At 41.2% G+C, this 12,514-nt stretch overlaps 1 protein-coding gene across 2 annotated transcripts; it reads right to left on the reverse strand.

Annotated features, from left to right (window-relative positions):
- Positions 1-674: 674 nt before the first annotated feature.
- On the reverse strand, positions 675-7,148 carry LOC120703511 (amino acid transporter AVT1C-like). Of its 2 annotated transcripts, XM_039987617.1 has the most exons (13): positions 7,016-7,144; positions 6,832-6,982; positions 5,181-5,515; positions 3,262-3,476; positions 3,100-3,123; positions 2,749-2,929; positions 2,413-2,632; positions 2,170-2,305; positions 1,873-1,892; positions 1,524-1,666; positions 1,400-1,443; positions 1,254-1,316; positions 675-1,050 (listed from the first exon to the last, which is right to left on the reverse strand). In XM_039987617.1, exons 1-13 carry the CDS (start codon positions 7,089-7,091, stop codon positions 955-957), a joined length of 1,704 nt encoding a protein of 567 aa, XP_039843551.1. In that variant the 5' UTR covers positions 7,092-7,144; the 3' UTR covers positions 675-954. The 2 variants fall into 2 exon arrangements, with proteins under 2 accessions (XP_039843551.1, XP_039843550.1); XM_039987616.1 differs by having other exon boundaries at positions 6,832-7,148.
- Positions 7,149-12,514: the final 5,366 nt, after the last annotated feature.

The following is a 12,514-nucleotide window of genomic DNA, read 5'->3' on the forward strand; positions in this document are numbered from 1 at the left end:
CATGGGCTCTGTATCGTCCGCTGGAGCAATAGCTGGCTGGAATGATTCTTCCTCTAGCCTGAAAGTGATATGATATCCTTGCTTCCCAAAAACCAAATCTGTGGTGAAAGGTAATTGATTCTTATTAAGGATTCAAGTCTTCACTCGTACTATCCCCATCTTCCTGTAGTGAGCAAAGACACATGAAGTGAGGATGTGCTGTACTATCTCGTCCTCTTGGTCACAGAGGGGGCACGGATCCGGATGAGGCAGACCTCTTTTTTTCCAGCCGGTCGGCCGTCCAACAACAATTGCAAATAGCCAACCAAACAAAGGTTTTGCACTTTCCCAGAGCCCAAGACTTCCAGAGGTGTTTCCACGGTTGGACAGTGATAGAATCAAGGAAGAAGTCCCGGTAGGCGGACTTAGTGGAGAATGATCCTGAAGATTCAAGTTTCCAATGGTGTTGATCATCTGTTGGGCCAAGAGCCAAACCTGAGAGTGCATCCCATAGCTCTAGGTACTCAGTGAGATCAAGCCAGCTCAGAGCCCCTTTTATATGAGTAACCCAAGTCAGATTATGGAGTGCTGCCAGCCACTGTTACAGTCTTACGAAATCTGTCTGGGACACATTTAAGGACATTTGGAGCAAGCTTTTCTAAGCTATGGCCATGTAACCAGCGATCTGACCAAAATAGGAGAACTAACCAGAAGAACATATATTGATAGAATCAAATCATAAAAACTACAAGACAACTCAAACTTGTTTTTTGTCTGCGCCATAAAGAATACTGTTACTTCCGCATGATACAACCTCAAGCCCATACTACATACTGTTGACCCACGAAGTACAGCATGCCACATATTTAATATACACGACTCAATTGCTGGGAAACTTTCCACCTTGTATATATTTGGCTCATATAGCACACAGTACTGCTGGGCAGCTGTATATAAAGGATCACAGGAACTTTATTATGTGTAGTTCTGGATTATCCCGGACAGGGATGAGTATGTCCCCACGCAAGCGCAGCAAAACCCGACAATGATGATGAACGAACAAGCTGCTATCTGTCAATCAAACAGGTCCAGAGTAAGTAGGGGGCATGATTCGCTGAACCATGCTGATATTTTAAACAATTATAACTGGTTCTGCTTCGGTGCAATCTTATTCATATGATCCTTGTCTTCTCAGACACTTGGTATACCACTGAAGTAACCTTTCTGTGTTACTTAGCATGAAACATTTGAAAATTGGAAGCACTTTTGCGTACCTGATGCCACCCCACTTTTGTCCTAAGGATTGCCAAATAACACGCGCAAGGCAAAATATAGGTCTACGATGAAAAAAAAAATACAATTTAGACTCAGCATTTTGGTAACAAAGGACATCTCAGGTGAACACGGAAATCTTAATTACCACAAGCATGGCGAATAAGGAACCCACCAAGGCCATCACAAGTCCTGTCAAAGGTCAAACACAAAGGTTGAGGATGGTGTTAAGGCTGACCTTGCTACTATTAAATACTAAGCAATGCACTTACCAAAGAAAGGCACAGATAAAGCAATCAGGAGGGTTGACACCACCAAGGCTGATCTAAGCATGATAATGTTCGAGTACTTCTGTTGATTTGATGGCAGCAGCTCTTCCAAACTCATAGCCAGTGGGATTATGGTTAATGCATATGTGATTATCCGTTAAGGAAATGCAGGCGAACCATAATGAAATTTATGAAAAGATTATATGCATTACGGTATCCTTACAAAAAGGAATCAGTTTGTACATTAAAGCATAAAAAGATGGAACAAAATACGTTTTGATTAAAACACACTCGATCAGCTCCATTTTGAGATTAATTAAAAACAACTTTGAAGGAAAAAGACCAAGGATATTTTGTTATTGGATTTGCCACCTGCAATAAACATGGAGATGTGAATAAGTAACAATTAAAAAAGGACTGGTAGAGCAGTAAACAACAATTCAAATCGGTTCAAAAATTGTGTACAAGTTTTGAAAATTCTTTATCTTGGTATATAACTGGAGATTATGTACATAACAGTAACTTGTGGTTTACTTGGAAATTAACAGATAAACCATTAGCATATTTATGACAAAACAAGCAATACGGCTCAGACCCTTTCTCTCTCCAAAAAAAAGGAATTCGAAGCGGTTTAGCCAGGAACAGTTACCGTTGTCCAAACAGCAACCTTTGAAACCACTGAGTTGTCTGGTAAGTTAAGCGTGAACTGAGACTCTGTGGCTTCTCCAAACATTTTGTATCCCATCACAGCAGCACCAGCATATAAAACGGTAGACAGCCCAATGCTGAAAAGAAACGTAAAACGGAAAACAAACTTAGTGCTGCATTTCTAAGTATTTACATTATGAAATTTGGATTAACATGGGTCCATCCCAGTTAAGATAATTATTACCAAGTAAAAAGAATTGAAGGGAACTGATTGCGATTCTTCAGAGACGAATAGATGTTTGGAAACACCCCATGCCCAGAGTAGCAGTAACCATACAATCCAAGTGCAATAGGAATTCCTGGGAGGTTCAGCAGAGTCCCTTTGTTCTCGAAGCCAACATCATCAACAATCCCCACCCAGGACAGGCAGATGACCACAAGGATTGATGCAATAACACCTCCAGCTACAGACACAACAATGTTTCGCAAATCAATATAATGGACAGTACATGCATAAGGTACAGGATCCTTTGCAATAACAAGGCCAAACATATACAATGAGAAGCAGGCAAAAGGAGACCTGAAATATAGCTCAGGCAGCTCAGGTCATGGAGCCAGGTGGTTGGCATTACTATGATGGTAGTCAAGATTGCAAAAAATACATGAGAGTTCAGTGTCAAGCTCCCAATGGTCAGATGAGCAGTGGGGAACAATTTTGACAAATTGTCGCTCTCCAATATCAAATACTCGATGCAACAGGCCTGTACAAAGATTAGGACCAATACCAATTGATACTGTTATTCTTCAGAAAGCAAGAAATAAAATGGTTTCATATAGGATATGCAACTTATGGTTGAATTATGTTAATTTACGGCACAACTTTGATGAACTAATTTTGAGTGAAATGGTTGGTTAGTAATAAAACACTTACATACAATTCCACATACAGGATTATCTGCAACAGTGAAGCCACAAACAAGGAAAAAAAATAATAAGTCAGCACAAAATCATCCCTCCATTGCACATCATATTAAACTGTGCAGAAAATCATAGCACCATATAATGTATTATCATACTCTAAAGAAGATTTTACCGAGATAACTATGCGACCGGTGCTGCCAAAGGCGGCATGGCCAATATCTGGGTATGTCTCAAGGCCCTCCTTGCTGTCCAAGCAATGGCGCAGGAGCATACCAGTGTACCATGCAAGCAAAGCGAATAAACTGAGTATCCCAAGTCCAATCCAACCCCCTTGTTTAATCGCATAAGGTGTTGATAGGATTCCCACGCCACATAGAACATTTATTCCTGCATAATGATTACACACTCAATGTAGAAACAAGAAAAATTTTCATCAAGGATTCTAAAGCAGTAAAGCTTATCTAAGGTGCAAAACTTATAGTTACATCCAAATAAATTTCTGCTGTATATAGCATTATCAATCCAACTTCAATAAACTACAGGCTTTTGGTTACATGCTATGTACTAGTGTAACAAGTTTCTTTTTGCTTTTTGTTTAAATGGTTTTTTAGAGTGTGATGTTGACTAGCCGCTCAAAGTGTTGTTAAGGGGAATGGAACTTCTTGTGATCATGTCAGTTAGTATAAAATTTTGAGCTCCTACCGTGTTAGTTAGCTTTGCTCCGTGGTTTGTGCTGTTAATCTGTAAGCTAGCAACCCCAGTGGATATGCAGTGGCGGAGCCAGGGGGGTGCAGGGGGTGCTCAAGCCCCCCCTACCACCTTGGCTTCCATGGAAGCCCCCCCAAGCCCCCCCTACAAATTTTGTGGAGGAAGAAGAAGGAAGGAGAAAATTTTGAGGAGGAAGAAGAAGGAATGAGAGGAGGGAGGAGGAAGAAGGAAAGGAAAGCCCCTCCTAGTTCTGGAGGTATGTGTTTTGATTCAATAAAGCAGGTCCAAAGCCTCTGGTCTAAAGGAAAACTTCAACAAATTACATGAGTAAAGCTTCGTGTAGTAACCCTTAGGCTAAAAGGACAAAAACAACGATGATATTCTGAATCTTAGACTATTAATCCATATATGCACAAACCATAGCTTAGGCTATCAGTTTATTTTACCACTATTGTACAAAATAAAACCTTTTAAATTTTTTATCATCTTTGATTATGGCTCTTGAATGGTTTCTGCACTAAAAGTCTTTAATGTTGTCGTTGTTGTACGGTTTGCCTTCAAGGATAAGTACACCACACATCTATTTTATGTGTGACCACTGCCAGATGACCGTGCTGACACATCAACCATGTGATGTCCTTATCCATGTGGGGACGAAGAAGAAAAATCAAACTGCTGGGCCTGTGATGCGGCGAATCAACAAAGAGAGAATAGAGCTACCTAACAGAACACAATTGGTCATTGAATGCACTTGGTGTTTTGTGCCATAACCTCAGTAATCACTTAGCTAAATAAGCAATATAGAGATTATGCAAGTGGTTGTGTGCAACTCAAGATGCAGAAGGAGAGAGACATCTATTATCCAAAGAGGAGATCATGCAAAATTGCAAATGACATGGCACTGACATGTAAAGCACTAAAGCATAGTAACTAGCCAGTCGAAAACATGGAACTATAACAGTGTGATGTTAGTCTAGATCCTTCAAGTTGGAATTGTAATCCGGGTATATGTAAACTACATATTGTAAGTCATGAAAACACAATACTACAGAGAATATGAATGTCTGGATGCAGAATCGGTACATTGAACTTGGACATTCAGTCTGGGATTGCGTCTATGTTCAGTCGAGCTGGTATTCAGCAATGGCATATCACGAGAATATTCTTAAATAATCAATGATTGGGGGGGGGGGGGGTCCTGTTATTTATCATGCCAAGTTCACTAACCATCAAAATTACCTCAGGACATCAACGCGTGCAAGCATTCTATAGTTATATCTCTCGATGGATTTACTTGTATCAATCATTTGAGCCAAGCGTAACTTTCCCATTCCTTATGACGTTATTGAGCATCTCAAAAATATTAGACAAGTAGGTACTTACCATTCATCACTCCATGGGTGTAAGAGCAGTTTCGATAAGGAGACACTTCATGACCAGCTACCAGTGGCTTCTGATCTTCGGGGATTTGTTGCAATGATGGCTTCCTTGAGGGCAGAAGGTACTGGGAACTCTTTCGGGTATCTTCGTGTTGCTGCTGCTCATCACTTGTAGCGGGGCTCAGAAGTGGCTTGACAAAGTTAGAGACTATTTCAGGGGTTTTGCTCCGAAAGGAATCGGTGACAGCTAGGAAAGAATTGGACAATCTGCTCAGAGTTGGAGTGCCTAAAAAACTGAGATTCGGTGATTGCACACTACTAAGAATGTCAATTGATTGCCTGTCAAAAAGGAGAGCGAGAAAAAAGAAATGTTATTGAAGTGATTTAAACAGAGCTGATAAAATCATTTAATCTATAGGACATTGATGTGTTCTTTTATAATAGCCCTGCATGAAAGAAAGCAAGCAGAACAATCAAATATTATACCTAGAAAAAACTGATACCACAAGTTGTTACATTAAGTTGAACAGATCACGTTCTAGAAAAAAAAACATTAAGCTCAACAGATTCATCAACGCTCTGTCATTTTTAAAGCAAATGTCCAAGCAACTCCATGTTAATTAGTTGAACTGGAAACACTTTGAGAACTGTATTTCAGAAAGAGACATAAGGACAAGACCAGAGGACATTAAGATGGCGACAGCTGCCATCGGTCCACAGACACAAGTAGGTTATTTACGACAGTCACAGATCTTGTTGTTTACAGTAATTGTTTATCCTTCAGATCTTGACAGCAAAGATATTACTTCTCCTTTCAAAACAGTGGCACACCTTTTCTTTGGAGATACTAGTTAGACTCAAGCATGCAAAATTAAATAGAAGGAATTTTCATGCATGACTAATGAGGAAGGACAGTTCGATAAATGAAACGGTGATGTTGTGAGATAGGAAAGATGAATCAAACTTGGGCACCTCGAATTAACTGTATGGTTGGCACACATGAGCTGTACCTGAGTACCTCCAGATCGACAGAGATGTACATCTAGGATATGAAGAGGCAATGCAAAGCAAGTGGATCGCCGAGCAAGGATGATTGGTGTGTGCCTGCTTGACAGACAATGCCGGCCCGCACACATCGATGGATTGAAGCACATCGCAATCGCATCGACACTGCGGATCGCCATCCAGTCGCCACAGCCAGGCGGGGAGGTCGCAGTCATAGTCTCTTGCTCTTGCACGCATGTGAATAATCAATAGTACTACTCTCTATCATGGGACACATGTGTCATGTGTGTTCCATCGACTAGTGCCGCCATCGCCATGTATGGATCTCCAGCTATCTGGTAACTAGATGGCACGATTGGTGACCGGCCGGGGCAACAGAACTCCAGGTGAGGGAGGAAGGAGGATGAAAGGAAGGATGCAGCTACTCGATCTGAACTGAACCTACGGGTGCAGAAGAAGATGCAGCAGCACAACGCTGCACCGTAATACAGTATTCGATCCAGGTCCTGGCCGGTAGCCGCCATGCGGAAGTTGCGATTAAGCTCGGATAAGATGATAAGCAGTACGGTACTAGCATAGTAGATCAGTAGATGGCAACTGCAGATAATCTAAAAGACATAGGACGAAGATGAGAGAGGAATCGGCGTGACCTGTAACTCTGCGGCCATTGCTGGGTGTAGGGGGAGGAGGGGGAGCAGGGGCCGCGGCGTGGGGTGGCGCATGACGAGGACGAGGAAGAGGAGTCGGAGTCCGAGCCAGCGCCCTGCTCCTCCTCATCATGGACGTGTCTTTTCTCGATGGTGGCCGCGGCCGCGGCGGCGGCGGCGGCGGCGGCGGCGGCGGCGGCGTGGGTGTCCTCATCGTCGGAGCTCTCGATGATGAGGCTGCGTTCCGACACAGGGCTCCTCATCTCCCGCCCGCTCTTTCTCTCCTCGCCTCGGCTACTGAGAAAGTGAGAATTCTCTTCCTATTTGCCCAACTCCTTTCTTCCTAGTTGCCCTTTATACACTGACAACAAAGAAAAAAACGATTCACTGTCAGTGAATCGTTTTACTACCTCGTTTTACTACCTCCCACTCAAAATATAAGCATTTTTAGGTTTGATCAAAATTAAATTTGTTCAACTTTAACTATAAATAATAAATAATTTATAAAGATCTATAAAATAAAAATAATATTACTAGATTCGTTCTGAAAGCAATTATCATAATATATAAGTGTTTATATTTAAAATAATTCATTCTTAAGAATATTGATGGTCAAAGTTTAAAAAATTAACTTTGACCAAATCTAGATATGCTTATATTTTGGGACAGAAGAATTAGTTTTCTAGATATAGATAGATATTTAGTATTTCTTATGTATCAAGATATAGCGAATATGTAAATGCTTAGTAAATATTGTCTACCTATAAAAGTTAAAATGGTCTATATTTTAGGATGGAGGGAATACTCAAACGTTAACTCCAATCTTTTCTAGCAATTGCAGAAAGAACCCCATTAGAAATAAAACAATACAAAAATGCAACAAGGTCTTATTCTCACCACAACCATACTCCTTAATAGTCTCCATCACCATTGACATGGTTGCCATTCAAAGAATGAAAATTAGAAAGCTAAATGATAGTTAAATAAACCTCAATCATGCAATAGCTAATGAATGCCACAATAGTCCATCATCTCATAATGGAATCAAATTTCATCCATAAAATTAAGCCTTTTTTACCTCCTTAAAATTTGAGTTCAGTCTGCGTTTTCTCCCTAGACGATAAAACCGTCTGACTGAACTTCTCGGACTCACGACACTAGACACGTGACCTTCTTTCGATGGTTTTTCTCTTTTTATTTTATGCTTATTTGGAAAAATCTTTGAAAAATTATAGTAAATGATAAAAAATTATAAAATTGAAAGCCTAATTTTGTTGGACTCCAATGAGTATATCTATGCAGCAAACATATGATATGATATGATATGATATGGTACAATTTTTTTATACTTTTAGATATATATTTTTCTATAATTAATTCATAACTACAGTTTCGTGTGAGGGCGGATCCATAGTACGAGGGAGAGGACTCATCTTCCGCTTCTTCTTCTTCTTTTCTTCTTTCTTTCTCATTTTCTACCTCCTCTTCATTCATGGTTAGAGATTTAGAGGGGTGGCTGGGCTAAGGGGGCTGCATGGGACGGGGTGCCCCCGAAATGTTGGATCCACGATCCGTCCCTACCAAAACTGAAAATCTAGAATACTATGTACTACATCCATCCTCAAATATATATCGCATTAGTTCAAAATGAACTAATTTCCTTGTTCTAAACGATATATATTGGAGAACGGATGAAGTAGTATGTGATACTGTTAAGACTACCTCTTCTACTTTAATCATTCATTCATGGAGGAAATAATGATAGGGATGACCAAAGTAACTCTGTCAATCAAATCAATTATCGTAGTACTAATATCAATGAGATGTCTCCCTCGCAGCATCTTATTTTATTGAGCGTAATCCTCAACTCTCATAGGCCCTCTTGTCGCGCCATATACCATTGCCCATTTTTCTTATCATGAGTGAGGCTCTTCATTGCATTGTTGTCCTATCTTACCAAAATATCTCTTCCTCGACATTTTTATTCTAGGCCCATACCACTGTCTAATGTATTATATATTGTCTATCAGTGGGTTCATAGGCCACCCTACTACCAACCGTTGCTGCAATGTGGGGGCATGTCTATCTCCTAGCCAACTCTGCAACCAGGGATAGGAGGAACCATGGGCCCCGAACCGTGGTCGCAAACTCTAACCCTACAATTCACCGCAGAAACCTCACAGAAAAATATTGAGGAGAGGGGTGGCCGTAGCATGAATCAAGAAACAAATAAGTTCCAAATATTGTTCGTCAACAGTCTAGGAATAACTCGAGCGAGAAAATGCAGAGAAAATGCAGTTCCGAATTGAAAAGCGAAAAACCCTGTGACTTCAAACAAGCTAAATCAATCTCTGTACGTTGGAGGCCCCTCGTGTAATGGCAGGTAGCTTGGTAATGGATGTCAGGCTCAGAATTATCTTTCCCCTCTTTTGTCTTTCTTCACTATTGTCTTGTCTCCAGTCCAACCATGGCAGCGACTTCCCATAGTTTTTTGTTACATATGACCTCACTATCACAAAAATGGTTTGTAGTAGAGCCAGTTCAAACGGCATTTGTTTGAACGATATGTTACCCGCTATTTCTTTTCGCAGCTATAAATAGCTGTTAGCAGAAGTAGGTAACGTGCACGCTCCTGTAAAATTATTTCCAAAGATGGACCATGACATCACTTGCACCTAGAAAATATATTTTCAGAGACATATGATACTATGACTTGCCTCTAGAAATGACTATTTTCAAGGCCGGGTGAAGCCATGACACGACCTTAAAAATTGTTTCCCATGGACGGATGATGGCATGGCCCGCCCCTGAAAACTTTCAGCCCGCCAAAAAATTCAATAATTTATTTTTGAATGTTTGGAAACTTTTCTTGCTAGTTTTTTAAATTTAATTTCCGCAAATTTTAACCTAACAAATTGAATACACTTTTATAAATTGAAATATAATTGAATACACTATATAATTGAAACATAATTCAATACACATTCATAATTCACTATGTGTTAAAATTGAATTCACATTCATAATCACTATAAAATTAATTTTAATTATCAATTTCCACATATTTAGAGAAAAAATGGGAAAAAAACTAAAATGAAAAAGAAAACTACCTGGAGAGGGGGAGAGGGAGGGGCACCGCCAGGAGGAAGGGCGCCTAAGGGGGGACCGTGTGGGGAGAAGGCGCTGTCGTGGGGAGCGCACCGCCGCGGGGGAGGCCGTGTTGATGGTCGTTAACTACCAAAAACATGTTGTCCATTGACCATAAATAAGGAGAAACTTGTATTTCTTACACACATAATGTGATAATGAATAAAAACACCATATTTCACATATCCTTAGAGAAAACTATGCATATGGTGATTTGGCTGAATTTAAGAGGAAAAACACACCCCAAAGGTAAGGAAGCACACCATCGAGCTTCGAGCAATCATGCATCGCCACGCAAGCATCATATGGATTGAAGGCCCCACAACAATCAGCCTTATTTTAGGGCCATGCACCGACCAATGGCACAAGGGCCCACTTGTCATCCAACTGGCCCAAGGGGAGGTCGGTTGGTGGCAGCTTTAGGTCAGCTAAACTGTTGGTTCGGCCGAACCGATTGCCACCACTAGCCTCTGCTTGCCCATGTCATTTTAGGGAGCGTTCCCAAGTCAGTTGTGTATGTTTGGCATGAGTTTACCGATCAAGAACCAACCTTTCAAGCCTGTAAATATAGGGGGTTTCTCCAAATTGAACGCACCAAGATGTAGCCATCCTCTCACTTGTAAACTCTCTAGGCTAGTGGAGTGTAGGTGGAGAGTAGTTCTTCAAGGTCTTCTAGTCTTCATAAAGAGTGCCGAAGATTCATTTAAGTTCTAGAATGTAGTAAAACACCTTAAAAATAGAACTTTTATACTTAAATTATAGGGAACTATAAATCTAAAAAAATGGCAAGCATATTTCAGTATTAAGAGTGTGAAAATTTAAAAGTATGGCTTGAGTTATATGAGAATGAGATGAGAATGAGATACTAATGTGGGGAGTTGACGACTTCACGGAGAATATACAGTCTACTCTATGTAGAATGTTTTGAATGTTTCATGATAACATAAAAACCTTACAATATGGCTTGATACTAACGTGGGGAGTCGATGAATTTATGGAGAATATATAGTCTACTCTATGTAGAACGTTTTGAATATTTTATGACAACATACTAGACAATTATGCTCGTGTATTGCTACAGATAAAATTCGTATAAGTATCGGATATGTATTATGGTGCAAGTGTGTTCGTTTGTAGGGATCTACGTGACCGAGTCGTGAATGGAGTGGGTTGGTCCAACTCGCAAACGAAATGTACCAAGGTCCGACTCCCAACAAGCGCCGCTCCCTCTCCTCTCTTGATAGCGCCCCTCCCCGGCTCATCTGCTCACCCTCTCACGGCTTGGGTGTGGCGGACTGGCGGCGTGGAGACCCTACCTCGCCCTCCTCCCCCACGGAGTGGGCGCGGCGGACCGGCGGCGTGGGCTCCTCTCCCACCAAGGCAGGCGCGGTGGACCGGCGGCACGGGCGCGATGGCGCAGCATCCTGGCGACGCGAGCACGATGTTGCAGCGTCCTAGCCTCACCCCTCCTCCCGCATGGCGCGGGCGCAACGGACCAGCGGCGCGGAGGCCTGGCCTCGGCCCACGTCCCCCACGTGGTTCTCCACTGTCTACACCACCTCCAGCTCTAGATCCGGCCACGCGGCTCACGGATCTGGTGGATCTGGCCACTAGGATCGCGGATCCAGCCTCGGGGCTTGTGAATCCATCGATCTCGATGACGGAGCACGCGCCCCGGCGGCGGCGGCCCATGGATGGGCTTGGCGGGTCTGTCCACGAGCTTTCTGTTTTTTTATTTTTTCTATTCAAATACCCGAGGCAGGCAGGCAACCGCATCGGAAAATATAGGTCATTTACCGTGACCTTGGGTCTGAGGCGGTTGCGAAAAATGTCTCGGTTAATAGTTTTTGCCCGCCTCAGTTAATAATTATTGTAGTCGTGAATAATACGAGAGGGAACAAACCAAAAAATTGGGTGGAAACCTTACTTGATTAGAAATAGGTATAAATTACACAACTAAACATAATGACATCCCAATTTACAGAATTTTTGAAACTCCTTTTTGTATTACTATTGATTTTCCCATTTTTATGCTGAAAATTTGTTTAACTAGTAGAATATAGAAAACATCTAAAAAATAAAATTTCTACACAAAGATTATAGTGAACTATAAATTAAAAAAAATAAGCTAATTATATTTCATAGTATATATAATGGTGAATATTGTAGAAAATATGAGCATCATGAATAAAGATGGCAACGGATACAAAATATTCGTGGGTGGAAGCGGATTCGGGTCCGAGTTTGTGCCTGCGAGCATGGGTGCGGGTACAACTCTAAACCCAACATATATCTTCTAACGGGTTTGAAAATTTGATACCCGAACTTGTAAACTCGCAAATTTGCTTGGTTCAACTGATCTTTTTATGTAATAATAGTGTTGAATAATGCCTCTTCTATGATTGTAGGCTTTTATTTGTGTTAATTTGCGCTGATTTGATTTAGGATGATGGATGTATAATGTTGAACGATTTTTGCTTGCTGTTAAAATTGGATTATATGCTTTGGTTTCCTAAAGCTTGCGAGTACAGTACACGGG

Source organism: Panicum virgatum, chromosome 4K (assembly GCF_016808335.1).
Source record: "Panicum virgatum strain AP13 chromosome 4K, P.virgatum_v5, whole genome shotgun sequence".
Classification (NCBI taxonomy): domain Eukaryota; kingdom Viridiplantae; phylum Streptophyta; class Magnoliopsida; order Poales; family Poaceae; genus Panicum; species Panicum virgatum.

Bases quoted from the DNA above. Each gene is read 5' to 3' on its own strand.
- LOC120703511 (XM_039987616.1), bottom strand. From the start codon at position 7,091: ATGAGGAGCCCTGTGTCGGAACGCAGCCTCATCATCGAGAGCTCCGAC. The intron at 5,516-6,831 runs GTCACGCCGATT...CCTTTTTGACAG, and splicing joins CAATGGCCGCAGAGTTACAG to GCAATCAATTGACATTCTTA. The intron at 1,317-1,399 runs GTAATTAAGATT...TTTTCATCGTAG, and splicing joins CCTTATTCGCCATGCTTGTG to ACCTATATTTTGCCTTGCGC.